General features: G+C 44.0%; 1 protein-coding gene across 1 annotated transcript in view; it reads right to left on the reverse strand.

The window, feature by feature from the left end:
* asmtl (acetylserotonin O-methyltransferase-like) overlaps positions 1-22,396 on the reverse strand; it is a 43,353-nt gene that overhangs the window by 19,538 nt on the left and 1,419 nt on the right. Inside the window, exons 2-6 of the mRNA XM_080197649.1 lie at positions 20,516-20,563; positions 14,061-14,125; positions 12,576-12,640; positions 8,997-9,105; positions 380-809 (exon numbers count right to left, since the gene is read on the reverse strand). Of these exons, the coding sequence (XP_080053775.1) occupies positions 380-809; positions 8,997-9,105; positions 12,576-12,640; positions 14,061-14,125; positions 20,516-20,563 (717 nt within the window). The remainder of the gene's footprint in view (positions 1-379; positions 810-8,996; positions 9,106-12,575; positions 12,641-14,060; positions 14,126-20,515; positions 20,564-22,396) is intronic.

Genomic DNA, 22,396 nt, shown 5'->3' on the forward strand with positions numbered 1-22,396 from the left:
AGAGATGCTGCCAACCTTCAGTCGCCATGCTGAAAAGTCCATTTTTCCCATAAGCTTGGACAGGGAGGCATCACAGTCAAGCTCAATCCAGTAGTTCATCTGGACGTATGCTTTTGCACTTTCCAGAAATCTTTGGATTGCAATTAGGAGAGGAGAAATGACTGCTTCGCTCCAGTGAAAATCAGCGAGGTATTTGCACACACCATCTGCTGTTTCAGCTGACTGGATATGGAACTCAAATCAAAATCGAGAACAGAATTGCCTGCATGGGTTAACATTACAGATGGCCGATGCTTTTACCCTGAGAACATCTGTCAAATTTCCTTAATATCTTCAAAATAAAACATGCTCTCAATTTTAATCCACATCCGCCTATTACCTTCGATGCTTTAAAACCATCCACCACATCTGCGATTTTATGAAGCCATTTAAGATTTATCTCACTCGTGGTGGAGGCACCTGGCAGAGTGTGCAGCAGTTCCGCTGGCCCCTTTGCCTCAGCAATGCCGAGCTCCATCCTGCTGGGGCTACTTAACATCTCCTTTGATGCTGCCACTTGGTCAGATTTCAGTTTCTTTTCTGCTGTCTCATTCTCCTCGTGGTTTGCAGGTCCATGCTGAAGATCACAGAGGCTATTCCCGCTAGGAATGGAGCAATCTGCACTCTGATTTACAGCCGGGATATAGATTTCACCCAGCTTCTTGCAAAAGTGATTTAAGGGGAATCCTACCACATTCAAAAAGTCCCCACGAACGTACTCAACCAGCATTCCACCAAGCGCCTGAATTCCATAGCCACCGGCCTTATCCCTGGAAGGAAAACAAACAGAATACTAAATGAAAACTACAATCCAATATATGGCATGTTGCTTTTGTGATGATACTGTGCTATTACTATATTTTACGTTGAGGAGGACTGCTTTAAGGTTCAGTGCTTTTACAAGGGAGCCAAGCTGTTTGAAAGGAATGTAGCAGATGCTGAGAAAGCAGGATAATTACACATTTTAGCCATGTGATTACTTAGCAGAAGGCTTAATGGGGTGTTTTTTGATTTGATTTGATTTATTATTGTTACATGTATTAACAGTGTGAAAAGTATTGTTCCTTGTGTGCTATACAAAGCATACCGTTCACAGAGAAGGAAACAAAAGAGTGCAGAATGTAGTGTTACAGTCTTAGCTAGGGTGGAAAGAAAGATCAACTTAATGCAAAGTAAGTCTAATCAAAAGTCTGACGACAACAGGGAACAAGCTGCTCGAGTAGGTTGGTGTGTGACCTCAGACTTTTGTACCTTTTTCACAATGAGAAAAGGTGGAAGAGAGAATGTCTGGGGTGCGTGGGGTCCTTAATTATGCTGGCTGCTTTGCCGAGGCAGCAGGAAGTGTAGACAGAGTCAATGGATGGGCGGCTGGTTTGCATGATGGATTGGGCTACATTCACGACCTTTGTAGTTCCTTGAGGTCTGGGCAGAGCAGCAACTATACCAAGTTGTGATACAAGCAGAAAGAACGCACGGTGCATCTGTAAATGTTGATGAGAACTGTAGCTGACATGCTAAGTTTATTTTTATTCAAGTGATAGGGTGAGTTAAGATACAGGGACTGAGTCATGTGATATTAGGTATGGGAAAAGCTAGGTTTGTAGCAGAAAAGCAGTTTCAATATCATTTTTTAAAAAAAAGAACAGTTGCTGCTTACAGCTGCGAAAAAGAGTCTCCCTTTCTCCAGAAGCCTTATGAAAGCTCCAGAGCTGTTACCCAAGTCAGAGCAAGTATAACTCTGCTGGCTAACTATTTTGAAAGTGTGTTTAAGTCTGTAAGAGAAATATTGCTTAATTGGAACTGAATAGTAATAAGTTAGATGTTAAGAGTTTGTTTCTTTTCATGTTTAAAGATTGATCTGTTAAGAGTTAAACTGTTCCATTTTGTTAGAGGTATATTTAAACTATATTATGAATAAAGCTTAATTTGATAAAAAGATTCCTAGTTTGTCAACGGAATCACTTCTGAGGTACAGTATACTTTCCTCACATTTATATCAAAATTGAAAAATTGTTGGGGTCCAGTCTGCCTTTCTAATATACCATGAGGTTTCTGACCTGGCATCCTAACACTTCTCAAAACATTATAAGAACTAGAAAAAAAACTATCAGAAAAAAACTACAGAAGGGCTAATTTTAAAACATCATAATTCATGGAATGTGGGTTTTGCTGGCTAGCCCAACATTTGTACCCCATCCCTAATTCCCCTTGAGAAGGGGAATTCCCCTTCAAAGAATCCCTACTGTGCAGAAAGAGGCCATTCAGCCCATCAAATCTGCACTGACTCTCTGAAAGAGCATCTTACCCAGGCCCTCCCTCCGCTCTATCTCTGTTCCCCATGCGTTGTCAGACTTTTTACTGTCCCCATGCATTTACCATGGCTAAGCCGTTCAACCTACACACCTTCTTGAACCACAGCAGTCCCATATGGTGCAGGTACATTCACAGTGCTGATAGCGAGGGAATCCCAGAATTTTGACCCTGTGACAGTGAGGGAACGGTGGTATATTTCCAAGTCAGGATGGTGAGTGGCTTGGAGGGGAAGTTCCAGGTGGTGGTACTATAATATATCTGCTGCCTTTGTCCTTCTAGATCAGTAGAAGACAACTTGCAGCCCGGGGACCAACTGCGGCCCATTTGGGTTCTGAGTGCGAACCACGACACATTTTGTTGACCATTGCCCAAATGTAGGGTTGCCAAATTTCGCATAGATTTTCCTCCTGATAAGACTGAAGTGATACATAGGTAAAGTAAGGGCAAGTGAAGTAAGGTGTGCGCTGATTGCACACATCCTTGACTATCGGAACCATGCGTTCCCTCTGCGTCCAAAATATAAATATTTATTTTACTTTTACCATTTGGAATTGATAATAGTTGTATTAGTATATTTATGATGAAGTGTTTTCTATAAAATGTATAGTTTCAGAATACAGAAACGACCCTTTAGAATTTTAGAAAGGAGGAGGAATTTCTTCAGCCTGACGGGTAGTGAATCTGTGGAACTCACTGCCGCAGAAGGCTGTGGAAGCCAGGTCACTGAGTGCATTTAAGACAGTTATAGATAAGTTCTTGATTGGTAAGGGGATCAAAGGTTACAGGGAAAAAGCAGGAGAATGGCGTTGATAAACCTATCAGCTATGATTGAATGGTGGACTAAATGGACTGAATGGCCTAATTCTGCTCCTATGTCTTGTGGTCTTATAACTCATTATGAAATACTCAGTGTGTAATAAACATATTTGATTTTATTCATACGGTCATGTTAAGTGAACATGTCAAATTTCAACCTTGCTGCCCACTGGCTCACTAGCCTAGGGTGCCCATCATTATTTTAGAGGGTGGCAGTCATGGGTTTAGAAAAGGCTGTCAAAAGAGCCCAGCTGAGTTCCTGCAGTGAATTTTGTTAGATGGTACACAATGCTGCCATTGGTGTCGGTGGTGGAGGGACTGAATGTTGTGGACCAGGTGCCAATGAGGTCATCTGCTTTCTCTTGGATGGTATCCAGCTTCTTGAGTGTTGTTGGAGCTGTACTTATCCAGGCAAGTGGAGAGTTTTCATTACACTCCTGACTTGCGCCTTGTAGATGGTGGAAAAAAGGTTTAGGAAGCCAGGAGATGAATCACTCACTGCGGGATTTCTAGCCCCTGACTTACTCTTTTGTTGCCATGGTTTTCAAATATCTAGTCTATTTCAGTTTCTGGTTAATAGGCAGCGGGAGATTCAGCGATGATAATGCCACTGCATGACAAAGGGTCATGGTTAGATTCTCCCTTAATTGAGATGATCATTGCCTGGCACTTGTGTGCCACAAATGTTACTTCACTTGTCAGATCAAGCCTAAACTTTGCTCAGGTCTTAAATGATCTAGCAATGGACTGCTTCAGTCTCTGTGGAATCATCAGCAAACCTCCCCACTCCTGGCCTTATGATGGCAGGAAAGTCATTGACGAAGCAGTTAAAGGCGGTTGGGCCTCGGGCATTACCCTGAGGAACTCCTGTAGTGATGTCCCAGAACTGAGATGGTTGACTCCAACGATCAGAACCATCTTCCTTTGTACCAGGCATGACTCCAATAGCACAGAATTTTTCCTGATTCCCATTGATTCCAGTTTCACTAGGGCTGTTTGATGCCACACTTGGGTCAAAAGGTGCCTTGATATCAAGGGCAGTCACTCTTACCTCATCTCTGGAGTTCAGCTCTTTTGTCCACGTTTGAAACAAGGCTGTGATGAGGTCAGGACTTCAGTGACACGTTAGCAAGGTTAAATGTGTATCTTGATAGACATATGAACAGGGTGGGGAGGAGGTGAACAGAAGGATAGAAACCACGTATCGGCACAGGCTTGAAGGGCCTGTTCCTGGGCTGTATTTTACTTTGTTCTTTAGCTCTGGCGGAACTCAAACTGAGTGCCACTGAGTAGTCTCTTCCTCAACAAGTACCGCTGGGTAGCAATGTCAATAACCCCTTCTGTCACTCTGCTAATGATCAAGAATAGATTAACAGAGCAGTAACTGACTGAGTTGGTTGGTCCTGTTTTTTGTGTACACGACATTGAAAACACTGGTATCTGTCAAGCACTGAAAGACAGGTTAACTCTTATGAAAGCATCATCAAACGGGAATACCCGATCAGATATTATCTGCATTTTGACACAAGGTTTCCACCACAGTGATAAGCTGGCAAGCAGATTGAAGCAAGTAGAGTAATCGTTAACCATTGAGTACACAACTCTGTAGATGACCGAAGAAGTCCAGCTGTGAGGTTATAGGTAATAGGATTTAATTGTTACAATTTTGAGAGACAGGACAAAAATACAACTGTTAGAATCAATAATAAATGTAAAATGGCAGGCAATGAGCTCCAGTGTAAACATGTCAAAATAACCGTGAAGTTCACTCTATGGCTAAGCGAGTTTCCATTTAACACTATAAAAATGAAATCTTGCACTGTAACTTGGGTCAACTAACGCTGTGGATGAAGACACTCAAACTCTCAAATTATTGTACAACAAATCTCCTTTATTGTACTCTAAAGTTTAAGTTTAAAAAGTTTATTTATTAGTCACACGTAAGGCTTGTGAAGTTACTTTGAAATTCCCTTAGTCGCTACACTATAGTACCTGTTCGGGTCAATGCACCTAACTAGCATATCTTTCGGACTGTGGGAAGAAACCAGAGCACCTGGAGGAAACCCACACAGACATGGGAGAACATGCAAACTCCACACAGACAGTGACCCAAGCCGGGAATTGAACCCAGATCCCTGGCGTTGAGGCAGCAGTGCTAACCACTCTGCTGCCATGCTGCTCTACAAGCTACCAAGCTGCCACAGAAATATCAATCTCTACTGCACAAACTTTAGTACACAAGTTATCAGTGCATTCAACTTCAGTCTTTTTTTATACACAATGCAATTAACCTCTCACTTACTTCATTACACACAGTATCTAATCTCTGTCCTACATCATTACACACAAAGTACTCAAAAGACTTCCTAACTTCACAGCAACATACATGACATCACTCAAATGGCTTTGCTGTAAATTCAGTGCAAACATCGCACAGAAATTCTGGATACAAATATCACTGATTAACAGCTAACTAACTGACCTGGCCTGGCGTGCATGCTACTGAACAAAAATCACTTGTTCCAATCAATAATGCTCCGGTTTCACAATGTCAACAGGTACATCATGTTCATAAAATATAACATAATAGCTGGTCAAATTCAGATATTTTTAAGGTAATACAAAGGTAATAATTAAGGTACAACATACATTCATACCTACAGTTATCCATGGCAGTGAGAGAACTATCTCAAAAGTATTAATAAAGCATGGGTAATGTAGCAAATATCTCATTATTCTACATGGTCATAATCAGGCAAAACAATGGCCAGCAAAGAAGGTAATATTAGGAGGGGTGACTACAAGCTTGATTAGAAATGGGTATATGAAGATCTAAAAAAAAGGCTTGAAGAAGCAGCAATGTTTAAGGAGGGGCACTCAGAGCAAGCAACCAAGTTGATGGGCTGGCAACCAATTCAAAACAAAAGATTTGCTTCATTTTGACTCAAATCACCAATCTTTTCTAATCTCAAAAAAACTTACATAAAACATGATGGAATGTTTCAGAGAAGAAGTATATCTTTGCATACAATAGTTTAAATTTCATGGAATGGTTTTGTCAGTACAGAAGGTTGAGTGGGCTGCATATCATGCGCACTAAACATCAGCTAAGTTCCCAAACTGGCAATCCCATCACATGAGGCTCTGCACTTACGAGACTTACGAGAACGTCACACACTTAAGGCCACTTAAGGATAAACTTTTGTTCACAATGTAATGGAGAACACATTTTTCGAAGACTCGCAACCCTTTAAGAGAAAAAAATCCTCATCTCAGCAAATAATCTGTTTGGGAATGTTTATCTGCCAGGATGCAAAGAACAAAGAACAAAAAAAATTACAGCACAGGAACAGGTCCTTCAGCCCTCCAAGCCTGCACTGATCATGCTGCCCGACTTAACTAAAACCCCCTACTCTTCCAGGGGCCATATCCCTCTATTTCCATCCTATTCATGTATTTGTCAAGATGCCCCTGAAAATTCACTACCTGAATCTATCCATTTCCACTACCTGAGTTCCAGGCACCCACCACCCTCTGTGTAAAAAATCTGCCTTGTACATCTCCTTTAAACCTTGCCCCTTAAACCTGTGCCCCCTAATAATTGACTCTTCCACCCTGGAAAAAAGCGTCTGACTATCCACTCTATCCATGTCTCTTACAATCTTGTAGGCTTCTATCAGGTCGCCCCTCACCCTCCATTGTTCCAGAGAGAACAAACCAAATTTCTCCAACCTCTCCTCACAGCTAATGCCCTCCATACCAGGCAACATCCTGGTAAATCTTCTCTGTAGCCTCTCCAAAGCCTCCACATTCTCACAGAACTCTCCCACTCTTCTTCCAGATAATGCCATGGAACCTTTTGTATCGCCCAGGAGAGCCAGATGTGGCCTCAGTTTAACAAAAGACAGCTCTTCTGTATTAGCCATGGCTCAGTGTCACTCTACATCAAAAATTTATTTTTTAATTTATTTATTAATGCCACAAGTAGGCTTAAATTAATACTGCAATGAAGTTACTGTGAAAATCCACACTCCAGTGCCTGTTAGGGAACTGAAGGAGAATTTAGCATGGCCAATGCACCTAACCAGCACATCTTTTGGACTGTGGGAGGAAATCAGAGCATCCAGAATAAACCCACACAGACATGGGGAGAATGTGCTAACTCCACACAGACAGTGACCTAAGCCTGGAATCGAACGTGGATCCCTGGCGCTGTGAGGCAGCAGTGCTAACCAATATGCCAACACTGTATCAACCACTGTGGGTTCAATATCCCCAAAGACTTGAGCACAATATCTCGACTGACATGCCAATGCAATACTGAGAGAATGCTGCACAGTTAGAAGAACTGTCTTTTGTTAAACTGAGGCCTCATCTGACTCTCAGTGTGATACAAAAGGTTCCATGGCACCGTCTGGAGGATATAAGAACATAAGAGCATAAGGAATAGGAGCAGGAGCAGGCCATCTAGCCCTTCGAGCCTGCCCTGCCACTCAACAAGATCATGGCTGATCTGAAGTGGATCAGTTCCACTTTCCCGCTTTCTCCCCATAACCCTTAATTCCCTTGTCTATCAGAAACCTATCTACCCATGACTTAAAGACAGCTGAGGGGACTCTCTGAGGTATCCTGGCGGATAAACATCCCCAAACAGATTATTTGATGAAATGAGAACTTCTTTCTCTTAGAAGATTACGAGTCTTCGGAACATGCATCCTCAAAAAGCAGTGGAAACAGAGGGCGGGATTTTCCCGCTCTGCCTGGCATGGGAATTGTGATGCGTGGGACACTGACCAAGCAAAGGTCCGTTGACTCGGGTGGGAGTTTCCGGTCTTGGGGGCGAGCGCAGCCGGAAAATCCCATGCAGAGTCTTTGAATATCTTTAAGACATAAGGAGATAGGTTCCTGATAAGCAAGGGGGCGAAATGTTTTCAGGGGTAGGCATGAATGTGGAGTTGAGGTTACAATCAGAGGCAGTTCCAAGTTCGCATTGAATGGCAAAGCAGGATCGAAGGGCCAAGAGGCCTAATTCGTATGTATCTCTGTACATCTGACTAGCACAATGATGTTCATGGTGGCAATGTTTCCTCCACAACAACAATCACCACAAACATCAACAGGACTTTACTGGTGAAAACGCTTTGGAATATCCTGAGGATGTGAAAGGTTGTGTGTGCTATTTTGAACTTGATATAAACTGGAGTTTTGTTTGGCTGGCTGAAGGGATTGGTAGGAAAGAATTTTTCTGAGAGTTGTAACCGTCACCACTCATATCTTAACAGATAAAAGCAAATTACCGCGGATGCTGGAATCTAAAACTAAAAGAGAAAATGCTGGAAAATTGCAGCAGGTCTGGCAGCATCTGTAAGGAGAGGAGAGTTGATGTTTCGAGTCCAGGTTACTCTTTGTCAAAGCTAAAGGCATAGCAAGTGGGGGATATTTATATTGCAGGGTGAGGGAATGAAGATTTCAACTTTCATTTCCTCACCCTGCAGTGTAAATATCTCCCACTTTCATTTCATCTTTCCTTCCCTCATCCTACAGTATAAATATCTCCCACTTTCTATGCCTTTTAGCTTTGACAAAGGGTCATCTGGACGCAAAACGTCAACTCTTTTCTATCCTTACAGATGCTGCCAGACCTGCTGCGATTTTCCAGCATTTTCTCTTTTGGTTTCATCTCTTAAAAAAAACAGCCATGGTAGATTCTACAACATTGCTAACTGGAACAAGGGCAAAGAGACCCTTTTGTGTTCTAAAACGGAGAACTCTTTGCAATATCTTACTCCAAACCTTATCTATGGGTACAGGAATGCATCTGCACATACATTGGCTCACCGCTGTGTATGTATTCCCAGAGAAGTTCTTCAGATAGATCTGAAAACTTTACTTTTGTTTCTTCATGAAAAAGAACAACATCGGTCTCCAAATGGTCATCTGGAACAATAATGTTGATTTGCATTTTTCAGTTTCTTTATCTCTTGCACTTGAGGTTAAGTGTTATATTAATACATTCATCACACTTGCAGTGCCAAAAAGTCAACACTGACTTCAGTGAATAATAGCTCAGTTCTCTCAATAAGGGCATAAAATATATTCACATCACATAAAATCACTATGTAAAGTAAAACACAGAAGTAAAACATAGCGGTGGCACGGTGGTTAGCACTGCTGCCTCACAGCGCCAGGGAAACAGGTTTGATTCCCAGCTTGGATCAATGTCTGTGTGGAGTCTGCACATTCTCCCCGGACTGCTTGGGTTTCCTCCAGGTGCTCCAGTTTCCTTCCACAGTCTGAAAGATGGGCTGGTTAGGCGCATTGACCCAAATAGGCAGCAGAGTGTGGCAACTAGGGGAATTTCACAGTAACTTCACTGCATTGTTAATGTAAGCCTTACTTGTGACTAAATAATAAACCTTACTTCAGAAACATAGAAGATAGGAGCAGGAGGAAGCCGTTTGGCCCTTCGAGAGTGCTCAGACATTCAACAGGATCGTAGCTGATCATCCAACTCGACAGCCTAATCATGCTTTTTCCCTTTAACCTTAGATCCCATTCATTCCAAGTACTATATCCAGCCCCTCTTGAATACCCTTGAGATGAAACAGGCCATTGCATTCAGTAGTTTGTGACCTATTATTTTATTTCTTAACACGTTGATCTTTCAGTAACAACTCAACATATTAAATATCTTGTTGAGCTAACTAATTAATGGTGCTGTCCAGACTAGTAAAATCCTTTGCCCTGGCGACAAATTCCGAGAATGGGAAAAGAACGTTACAAAGGTGCCTCAGCAGGGTAAGCGAGTGGCGAAAACTCACAGCATGTGGAGCTCAACATGGAGAAGGGTGATGTGATCTACCAAGGGATTTAAGTGTGTCTGTGCGCGCGAGTGACTGAAAGCTCATACGCAGGTAAATAATGTCATCTAAAAGGGCAATGCAGCAGTGGCCTTCAGTTTGAGAGGGCTGCTGGGGGGAGGGGTGGGATCAGATTTGGTCCAGGAGGCCGACGATCAGGGAGTGGGAGGGGGACGGGGTCGCACGGCCAGAGATGCGGAGTCGCGGGGCTGGTTAGTGATCGAACTGCCCAGCAATCTGGAGGCTGGCAGTACGGGGCTACCGCACGTGCACCAATCTCGGTGCTGATAGGTCGGCGCATGCACGGTGGCCTGCTCAGTGCTATGTTGCTGGCCACTCAGTGGGAATAGGCCCTACCCACTGAATTTTAGCATGATTCATGCTAGTGCACCCTGCAGTGCTCAGAGTGTTGGAGATTCATTCTGAAAATCTCGCTGAAAAAAAAGCAGGGTTTGCTCCAGTTTTCACACAAATTCAGCACATAGAAATTTTTTGGAAGAATCCCACTAGAAAGCTAATGGCCAGGTTAAATTACAAAGACAAATTATTTACATGCAACATGCATTTCCTTGGCTTTAAGAGGTTAAAGTCTGATCTAATCAAGACCTTTAAAATTAAAAGCCAGGCACAGTTTTCTTTGTATCCATTCATGGGACACGGGCATCGCTGGCTGGCCAGCATTTATTGTCCATCCTTAGTTGCCCTCGAGGTGGTGGTGGTAAGCTGCCTTCTTGCAACTAAGTGGCTTGCTCGGTCATGTAATGGGCAGTTGAGAGTCAACCACACTGCTGTGGTTCTGGAGTCACACGTAGGCCAGGCCGGGTAAGGATGGCAGATTTCCTTCCCAAAACAACATTAGTGAACCAGATGGGTTTTTCTGAAATTCAACATTGGCTTAATGGTCACCAGTAGATTCTTAATTCCAGATTTCTTTTCATTAAATTCAAATTCCATTATGGCAGGACTCATACCCAGGCCCTAGAACATTAGCTCAGTTTCTGGATTAATAATCCAGCGATAATACCACTAGGCCATGGCCTCCCCTAATATTAATAATTTTCTTGGGGATGAGTGGGGTGTGGGGGGGGGCGTGGGGGAGTGTGGATTAAAAGGGAAAAGGGATCTGAACCTTGAATACAGGAGTTGGGGCTTCTTGTTGAAGCTGTACAAGACACTGGTATGGCCACATTTGGAATACCCTGTGCGGTTCTGGTCATCTTATTATAGAAATGATTTTTTAAACTAGGAGGAGCGCAGAGAAGATTTACTGGAATGTTACTGGGACTAAATGGTTTGAGTTATAAAGAGAGGCTGGATAGACTGGAACTTTTTTTTTCCTGGATCATAGGAGACTTAGGGTTGGTCTTATAGGAGTCTATACAATAATGAGGAGCAGCGATGAGGCGGAAAGTCAACATCTTTTCCCAACGGTTGAGGAATCTAAAACTAGAGGCCATAGGTTTAAGGTGAGAGGGGAGAGATGCAAAAGGGTTCAGAAGGGCATTTTTTTTCACAGAGTGGTGAGTGTCTGGAACGAACAGCCAGAGGTAGTGGTAGAGGCAGGTACAATGTTGTCTTTTAAAAAGCAAATTAAAAAGACTGTTACTTGAGTAAGACTGGTATAGAGGGATATGGACTAAACATGGGCAATTGGGACTAGCTTAATGCTAAAAACTGGGCGGCATGGAAAAGTTAGGTCAAAGGGCCTATTTCCAATGCTGTAAACCTCTAGGCTCTATAACCATAAAATTAGAACTTGGCTAATTCACTTCCCAAAAGGCCACAGATACATCAGTGACTGAGACGAACAGACTGAGTTTCAAGTTTATTTATTAGTCACAAGGAGGCTTACATTAACATTGCAATGAAGTTACTGTGAAAATCCCCTAGTCGGCGCACTCCAATGCTTGTACAGGTACACTGAAGGAAAAGTTAGCGTGGCCAAAGAGGGGCGGGTTGATTGGCCAGCTAAATTGACCCTAGTTTCGGGGGGATGAACAGAGTAAATGTGGGGTTATGGGGGATAGGGTGGGATTGTTGTGGGTGCAGGCCTGATGGGCCAACAGTTCTCCTTCCGTATTGTAGAAATTCTATGATTCAATGCACCCAACTAGCACATCTCTTGGACTGTGTGAGGAAACCGGAGCACCCGGAGGAAACCCATGCAAACACAGGGAGAATGCATGAACTCCACAAGTCACCCAAGCCGGGAATCAAATCTGGGTCCTCGGTGCTGTGAGATAGCAGAGATAACCACTGTTGTTAGCTAAATACATTAAGGGTGTTGAACAGTGGCAGGTAAATGGAGGTGAGCTAAGGAACAACCATTATCTAACTGAATAGTAGAACAGGTTTGAAGTCATGGAACAGTCTTTTTAATTTGCTTACAATCACTTATTGAACAACTGGAAATTAAACAGCATGAATGCAATGGCCATTCACAGCACATACTGAAAAACACCATTCTCAAAGCCTAATTAAAAAGGAACAAACAGCAAAAGAAATAGTAAGGTGGGCAATTCTGTGGTAAACATACAGATACATCACCATTTTTGCAGCTGCATTGGACAATTGCAACCCCTGTGTAGACGCTATGCTCACGACTGCTTAATCTAAAGAATAGAAAATACACGAAACATTACAACCTGGCAATAGCTGCAGACGCAAGCAGTGCTTAAAAATGATCACAAAAGCAAAATATTTCAGCTGCTGGACAAACCTGACAGGTCAGATGGAATTTTCCTAGAAAACGACCGGGACGGCATAATGACACAGTGGTTAGCACTGCTGCCCCTCAGCGTCAGGGGCCCGGATTCAATTCTGGCCTCGGGTCACTGTCTGTGCAGAATCTGCACATTCTCCCTGTGTCCGCATGGATTTCCTCCAGGTGCACCGGTTTCCTCCCACTGGATTAGATTGATTAGCCATGCTAAATTGCCCTTTAGTGTCAGGGGATTAGCAGGGTAAATATGTGGGGTTACAGGAATAGGGCCTGGGTGGGATTGTGTCAGTGCAGACTCGATGGGCCGAATGGCCTCCTTCTGCACTGTAGGGATTCTATGACCAAGTGTCATTTTGGCTGAGACAACTGGGGTAATTGGTGCTGGCATGTCCAACGCAATCTCAATACGCTTAATAATCTTTTGGGAGATGGGTGAATTTTCCACTAGTTCTGAGAGGGGCAGGGCCTAAAAACGCCAGGAAGCCCAGTTCCATGGTGATCAAGCACTGTTGTTAAAGGGCACCTCGATCTCAAAGTGAAAAAACTCCCTGCCCCTTCCCCCCGGACACTGAAGTCTCCACTACCGCCCCCCCCCCCCCCCCCCACCTCACTGAGGCATGTTCCCCAACCTCCTCCCCAACACACATTGCCAGCATCGGGGCCCTCCCAAGTGGTTCTCTCTTCATGCTCTACCCACTTTGTGACCCCCTCGGAACCACATCAGGCTCCACCCCTTTGGCATTGCCCCAGCACTTTGGCAATGCCCATCTGGCACTACCAGGGTTCCGTGTGGCACTGTCAGATGGGCATTGTCCAGCCATGTCCCTGACTACCCAGGGGCTTCCAATGTCCCTTGGCGAGGCCATCATACCTGTACGAGTAGTGATTCTTGCCAGGCTCCTGCTGTGCCCGAGAGTTGATGAATTCCGGGAGCTGGGAGAACCCGGCTTGGAACAGACCAAGAATGTCTGAATGCTTACTACGTCTGGGCATGGTGGCTGGGGGAATCCCAATGAGGGTTTGTACCAACTCTGAGCGCGCTAAACACCAGAGACTGACCTTTGGACATCTCTTCATTGGCAGTCACGCTTAAGCTGCCCAGGCTCTGGCATTCTCCACCCAAAGCCTGACACCTCATCTCATCAAATGGCCTATCTGACCTTGTTTTTCAGTACCCACCTCCCCAATTTCACCTCCTTTGTCTTGCTATCAATTCGTATCCATTAAGTCTCTGTGAGGTATTCGTTAAGTCTTCACATTCACGGATATTTATCTAATACTGGCAAGTACAGTAAAGAAGTAGTACAAACCTTGACAGCATATCGTGTGCAGCTTCTTTATCTACAGGCTTCTCGAGAATGTCACCATCAATAGACTGAAAAGGAGGGAAAAAAAATCATAAACACATCTAATAAAGTGAAAATTAGTCTCCACGGAAGACTTCATATCACTCAATCAAAGGTTGATTGCAGTGTTAACGTAAGCCTTACTTGTGACCAATAAATAAACTTCAACTTTTGTTTATTTACTAGTCAGGCTCACATTAACGCTGCAATGAAGTTATTGTGAAAATCCCCCAGTCACCACACTCCGTCTGTCGCCTGTTCGGGGCAATGCACCTAACCAGCCCATCTTTCAGACTGTGGGAGGAAACCGGAGCACCCGGAGAAAACCCACGCAGACATGGGAAGAACGTGCAGTCTCCACATAAACAGTGGCCCAAGCCAGGAATCAAACCCGGGTCCCTGGCACTGTGAGGCAGCCGTGCTAACCACTGTGTCGCCAAATCTTCGATAACTTTACGAGAACTATTTGCACAATAACTAAGAATACTAAAACTTTGGACTGGAGTGTGGAAAAGGGAGTGGGGGGGCAGCAATGTGTGGGAAGATCAATCAGTCCAAACGCTACCCAATGACCCCCGTTTACAAGTGCATATATTGTCTATTTGGTTTGACTTTAAATGAGGACAAGTGCATATATCTGTGTATAATAGTCAAGGACAGCATGAATTGCTCAACATGAGATTAGGGAGCTTGCTGATACTCAAAAATTAGAATCAATATTCTGACGAGTCAAGCTACTCGTTTTCAAATCATTACACCAATAAAAAAAATCAGGATTCAGCAAGTTTCAGGCAAAACAACTTTTCAAAACAGAAAATGATTATGATGCGTATGCCAGCAATATTTTAGTTGAATAAAAATAGTTCTAGTAGAATCATAACGTGCAAAATGAGGGCGTTTGGCCCATCAAGTCTGCACCAATCACAATCCCACCCAGGCCTATCCCCATAACCCCATGCATTTACCCTAACTACTTTCCCTGACCACCTTACTGTACATCTCTAGACTGTGGGAAGAAACCGGAGCACCCTATGGAAACCAACGTGGATATGGGGAGAACATGCAGACTCTGCGTAGGCAGTGGCCCCAAGTCGGGAATCAAACCTGGGTCCCTGGTGTTGTGGGGCAGCAATGCAAACCACTGTGCTGCCCCAATGGTATTCAACGTGGGGCGTGAACCCACGATCCTGACATTAAGCACCTCATGCTCTATCGACTGAGCTAGCCAGGCTTGTATCATAGCTCAAGAATTAAAAAAATGTTTTTTTATATCAATATGACAAAATCTTAGGTCAAAATTTACTGCTGTTTCATAGAAACATAGAAATTTTAAGTCAAAATTTACAGCTGTTTCCAAAATAAAAGCTTGCAAGGTGGAAAACACTGTTTACTATCTCTACAGCTATGTAGGACTGCAGAGCTTTGGAGATTTAGTTTGGGGCAAGAGAATCCAAAATCACTTTGGCCTGCACTCTTACAGATAACCCCATTTTTTGCAACTTCTCAAATACTTATCCACCATTTCTTCAAATATTTATCCACATTTCCTCCAATCAGCCTAGAGATTATCTACAAAACAGCTCGCTTATCATTTACCTCCAAAGAGGAGTTTACACTCAATTTTTGAGTACCAAGACCAAACTTTGCTATCTGTATCCTAGAATGTATTAAGCTTCTATAACCCTTGTCTTGGTTGACAAATATTGCCTCGCATTTCCAAGTTCAGAATTTTCATCTTCACAATTAAATCCATTCACAGTCTCATCCCTTCCCACCTTTCCTCTAACACTGACTTTTTGAGCATCCCATCATTGGCACCCCATGCCTTAAGCTACCCATGCTCTAGCACTGCCCGCACCTCATCTCGTCCCTTACTAATCTCCTAATTGACCATGTTTTCCCTTCTACAATTTCACGTCCTTTGGTTTTCTGTCAATTCATGTCCGACTAAGACTCCATGAAGAAGAGTATACGCTGGAAACATTACCCTTCGACAATGTAAATGAAGCTGCCGTGAACTTTCCGTTTTGATTTCGGCTTTCCAGTTTTGGCTTTCTTGTTCTTCATACTTGGCTTAGTTTCAATGCTGCCTATTGAACAGTAATCAATCAGGAGATAGTTTCAGTAAGTTGTCTCACAACACCAGGTTAAAGTCCAACAGGTTTATTTGATAGCACGAGCTTTCGGAGCACTGCTCCTTCATCAGATGAGTTTTCTTACACAAACTCAATTACGAGATAATGGTTTAAATGCGAGTCTTAACAGGTAATCAAGTCTTTTCAGGTGCAGATGATGTGAGTGGAGGGAGGCTTAGGCACAGGTTAAAGAGGTGTGAATTGTCTCCAGCTCCGGGAAGGGGCAACGCTCCGAAAGCTTGGGCTACCAAATAAACCTGTTGAACTTTAACCTGGTGTTGCGAGGCCGCTTACTCTGTCTACCCCAGTCCAACGCCAGCAACTCCACACCAGGGAGATAGTTTGCAACACTTGCTGTTTGTTATTCCTTTCAAAAAAAATTAAACTTGCACTGTGACTGCAAACTACTGGCACATTAACACTTTGCTTTTGAGCTGGTTCATTTGCTTCAGCTGTTACATTTTTAAAATATTTATTCTGAAAGATTAATACTTTTGAGAATTCAACCCAGCTTGCTTTACATTTTCTGAAAAATGGGAAGAACCATAAGTTAAAACTCAAAGCACAATAAAATGAAAGTTCAGGGCACCAGTTTAGAATTGCAAAATACAAAGATCAGAATAACAGAGAGGGAGCATATTCAGAAAGAAACAGAAAAAAACAATCAAGATCCAAAATCTTTGAGGAACAGGTTGCTGGAATACTGTGTGCAGTTCTAGTTGTCACATTATAGGAAGGACATGAACGCATTGGAGGAGATGCAGAGGTGATTTACCAGGATGCTCCCTGGGATGGAACATTTAAGTTATGAAGAGATAGGCTTGAGTTGTTTTCTCTGGAGCAGGGGAGACTGAGGGGTGGCTTGATTGAGGTGTACAAGATTATGAGAGGCATGGACAGGGTGGATAGGAAGCAGCTGTTCCTCGAAGTTGAAGGGTCAGTTACGAGGGGACGCAAGTTAAAGTTAGGGGGGGATTTGAGGAAAAACCTTTTTACTCAGAGGGTGGTGATCCGAATAGCACCCATTAACCCCCACTCTCTGCCTCCTATTTGACAACCAATCCTCTATCCACGCTAACACCCTATCCCCAACTCCATGCCCCCTTACGTTCTGCAATAACCTCTTGTGAGGTACCTTGTCAAACACCTTCTGAAAATCAAGAAAGACCACATCCACCGGCTCTCCTCTATCCACCGCCCTAGATACATCCTCATAGAACTCCAATAAATTTGTCAGACACGACTTCCCCTTAACGAAACCGTGCTGCGTCTGCTCTATCAAGCAATTTCCCGGATTGGCGGTTGGTGACTAGTGGAGTGCCCCAGGGGTCGGTGCTGGGGCCTCAGCTATTTACCATTTATTTGGATGATCTGGAGGAGGGAACCGAGTGTATGGTGTCGAAATTTGCTGATGATACCAAGATTGGTGGAACGGCAAATTGCGCGGAGGGTGTGGAGAGTCTGCAGAAGGATCTAGACAGGCTGGGCGAATGGGCCAGGAAATGACAAATGGAATTTAATGTTGGCAAGTGCGAGGTGGTCCACTTTGGCAGGAATAATGGTAGGAAGGACTATTACTTACGGGGCGAAAAACTGCAGCAGGCGACGGTGCAGAGGGACCTCGGGGTCCTTGTGCACAAGTCGCAAAAACCCAGCCTGCAGGTGCAGCAGGTGGTCAGGAAGGTGAATGGGATGCTGGCCTTCATAGCGAGGGGGATTGAATATAAAAGTAGGGAGGTCTTGCTGCAGCTGTATAGGGCATTGGTGAGGCCGCAGCTGGAGTAGTGTGTGCAGTTTTGGTTGCCGCACTTACGCAAGGATATTTTGGCCTTGGAGGGACTGCAGAGGAGGTTTACTAGGCTGATACCGGAGTTGAGGGGGTTGAGCTATGAGAGGCTGAAGAAACTAGGCTTGTACTCGTTAAAGTTTAGAAGAATAAGGAGAGATCTCATTGAGGCGTATAAGATGATGAATGGGATGGATAGGATAGAGGTGGAGAGGCTCTTCCCGCTCAGAAAGGATAGTAGGACTAGGGGGCACAGCCTCAAGATAAAGGGGGGGCGGTTTAGAACTGAGTTGAGGAGGAACTTCTTCACTCAAAGGGTGGTGAATCTCTGGAATTCTCTGCCCGTTGAGGTGGTGGAGGCTGCCTTGCTAAATATTTTTAAGACGCGGGTTGATGGGTTTTTGATAAGCGAGGGGATTAAGGGTTATGGGGAGAGGGCGGGAATGTGGAACTGAGACACGACAGATCAGCCATGATCTTATTGAATGGCGGGGCAGGCTCGAAGGGCTGGATGGTCTACTCCTGCTCCTATTTCTTATGTTCTTATGGTGATGGTCTGGAATACACTACCTGGAAGGGTGGTGGAAGTGGGATGCTTCACATCCTTTAAAAAGTCCCTGGATGAGTACCTGGCACGCCATAACATTTCAGGCTATGGGCCAAATGCTAGCAAGTGAGATTAGGTGGATAGGTCAGGGCACTTCATGCAGACTTGATGGGCCAAAGGGCCTCTTCTGCACTGTAGTATTTTATGATTCCTATTTGCAGGGATGAAGTCTCAAGAACAAGAACAAAGAACAACCCAGCACGGGAAACAGGCCCTTCGGCCCAACAAGCCCGCACCGCCGCATCACCCTACACCTATTCTACCCTGCGTATCTACAAATAGAACCCCTGACTTAGCCAGATTCAGGGGAGAATAGTGTCAATTTGGTAAAACCAATCAGCCTAAGAGCACATCTTTGGGGTGTGGGAGGAAACCGGAGTGCCCGGAGGAAACCCACGCAACCACAGGGAGAATGCACAAACTCCCACAGACACAGGCCCAAATCCATGTATCTGCACAGCTAGCAGTGCTAGTCACCGAGCTGTTGCGGCGCCCGTCTACCGGTCCAGGATCAAGCACACACACCGACACGAAGTACTAGGCCACTCCCGGAACCTCCAGGAGCAGCCTACGCACGACCCACCGTGTGCATGCCCCTCGTTTGACAACGAGGTGGACCTCCACCTGCGGAGTGAAAAGACAAAAACGTTAATCACAAGCCTGCCTTTCCGGTGTCTCCCGAGGTTCTAACCCTTATTCAATAACCCCTACCATAACCCTCCATCCTCGTTTCACTCATGTGCCTATCTAACTGAACCTTAAACGAGTCCAACGTTCCCGCCTCCACCACCCCACTCGGTAGCGCGTTCCATACCCCCACTACTCTCTGCGTAAAGAACCTTCCTCTCATATCCAAATTATACCTCTCCCCCCTCACCCTTAAATCATGTCCTCTTGTATTCGTAACCAATCTAGGGAGCAGTCTCTCACTATTGACCCTGTCTATTCCCTTCAGTATCTTATATACCTCTATCATGTCGCCCCTCAATCTCCGTCTTTCCAAAGAGAAAAGTCCCAGTTTCTCCAACCTTTCCTCGTAACCCAACCCCTCCATGCCAGGCAACATCCTGGTAAACCTCCTCTGCACCCTTTCCAGAGCCTCCACGTCCTTCCGGTAGTAAGGTGACCAGAACTGGACGCAGTACTCCAAATGCGGTCTAACCAACGTTCTATACAACTGAAGCATTAGACGGCAGCTTTTAAACTCTATACCTCTTCCTATAAAGGCTAGCATTCCATAAGCCTTCCTGACAACATTCTCCACTTGTGTCACAACCTTCAAGGATTTGTGAACCTGCACTCCCAGGTCCCTCTGTGTTTCTATACTCCTAATTTGTCTACCTTTAATCACATAGCTCCTCTCTACATTATTCCTTCCAAAATGCATCACCTCGCATTTGTCAGGATTAAATTCCATCTGCCACCTATCTGCCCAATGCACCAACCTATCTATATCCTGTTGTAACCATTTGTCTCACCATTTGAACTGTTCCCTTTTTAGGATAGACAGTTTGAGTGGCATTGAAGGAACGTGAATCTTGGCATTTAAAGGATTCCTACTTATCATAGCGAGTTTAATTAATTTTAGTAATACAAATGCAGCAATTCCTTGAAACTAATAGGGAGGGGTGCTGGTGATTGTCTTTAATGCATCTTTTAAATTTAATTTATTATTGTCATATGTATTAGTATACAGTGAAAACTATTGTTTCTTGCACGCTACACAGACAAAGCATACTGTACACGGAGGAGGAAAATAAAGAGTGCAGAATGTAGTGTTACAGTCATAGTTAGGGTCAGGGCAGACATCCAATAACTTTAAAATTCAATGCAAGGATGAAGCTGACACATCAGGAGATTTTTCTGCAAGTTCCACAGTATTTGTGCTCACCACAATAGTGTCTGCTCCAATGACGACATCTGGAGTCTTGAAATGTTTCTGTTGGAAAAAGAAAGTTCAAAATTTTTATAACTTTTTTTTCACCCCCAGATAGGATATCAAGGTTAAACTACACTTTCTAACTTTCGTAAGTAAATAGTACTTGACAAAACAAAAACCGTGCCAACTGTTTTTTCATTGCAGCATTTAAAGGTAACATGAGCTGATGGATAAAGCTTTGAATTTGTACTGGAGATTTTTTTGCGCTGACGAGACATATTAAATTTTGCCTTTTTGTTACTGTTTAGTGATAGATGTTAGGAATGGGTTAAAAGACTTTCCACTTAAGTCCTAATTTGATGTTAATTTTTCAATAGAAGTCACTATGTATAAAGGGGCTACAGATGGCATCGGGTGTTGCTGGAGAATTGTTTGGAGTTAGATCAAAGAAATAAAGGTAGTTTATGAAGTGGAACGCATGTCTCCTTCAGTGCAGCAAAGGTTTACCAGGCTGTTCTGGGGATGGCAGGACTGATGTATGAGGAGAGATCGACTAGATTAGGATTGGAGTTCAGATGAATGGGGGGTGGAGATGTATAAAATTCTAGACAGAGTAATGCAGGGAGGAGGGTGGTGTGGTGGCAGAGTGGTTAGCACTGCTGCCTCACATCACCAGGGACCCAGGTTCAATTCCAGCCTTGGCTCACTGTCTGTGTGAAGTTTGCGCATTCTTCCTGTATCTGCATGGGTTTCCACTGGGTGCTCCGGTTTGCTCCCATAGTCCAAAGATGTGCGGGTTGGGTTGATTAGCCACGCTAAATTGACTCTATTGTCAGGGGATTAGCAGTGTAAATATGTGGGATTATGGGAATAGGGCCTGGATGGGATTGTGGTAAGTGCAGACTTGATGGGCTGAATGGTCTCCTTCTGCAAGGTAGGGATTCTATGATATTCTTGATGGTGGGGGTGTCCAGAACCAGGGGTCACAGTATGAGGGTTTAAGGTAGACCATTTAGAATGGAGGTGAAAAGACATTTCTTCACACAAAGAGTGGTGAGCCTGTGGAATTCATTACCACAGGAAGTAGCTGACGTCAAAACATTGAATGTTTTTGACTGCTGGGTATAGCACTTGGGGTGAATGGGATCAAAGATTATGGGGGAAAAAGCAGGATTAGGCTATTAGATTGGATGATCAGCCACGATCACAATGAATGGTGCAGCAGGCTCGAAGGGCCAAATGGCCGCCTTCTGCTCCTATCTTCTGTGCTTCCATGTTTACTGAACAGCAACCTAGAGGCTCAAACAATAGATTTCTAAGCAGATTATTTTTAATTACAGAACTCCTACAGTGCAGAAGGAGGCCATTCAGTCCATCAAATCTGCACTGACTCTCTAAAAGAGCATCTTTACCCAGGCCTACTCCCCACACTATCCTCATAACCGCACACAATATCTAATCCGCCTAACCTGCACATCTTTGGACTGTGGGAGGAAAGGACGGCACCCAGAGGAAATCCAGGCAGACATGGGGAGAACATGCAAACTCCACACAGTCCCCCAAGGTCAGGATCTAAAAGCAGATGCCAACTGTAATCTAACCAGCACATCTTGAGGGAGCTTTACTGATTAGAGCCAATGATGACACTCTATCTCCATCTTTTTACGACAGTGCATTTACACACACTAGAATTAGCTAAGTGAAAATAAAAAAAAAATTGGAAGTTACAGGCAGCAAAAGAGTGCTTCAATCGATTCATCTTGTAATTGTTAGTTTCAGTTTCCTGATGCTTATACTCTGTTGATTGTGGCTCTCAACTATTTCGAATTGTACAATTCGGTGAAGCTACTTTAAGGGATGGTGATCATGCTTGCTGTTATAGCTTGTGCAGGA

The sequence above is a fragment of the Carcharhinus amblyrhynchos genome, chromosome 10, assembly GCF_965287045.1.
Source record: "Carcharhinus amblyrhynchos chromosome 10, sCarAmb.v2.hapA, whole genome shotgun sequence".
Classification (NCBI taxonomy): Eukaryota; Metazoa; Chordata; class Chondrichthyes; order Carcharhiniformes; family Carcharhinidae; genus Carcharhinus; species Carcharhinus amblyrhynchos.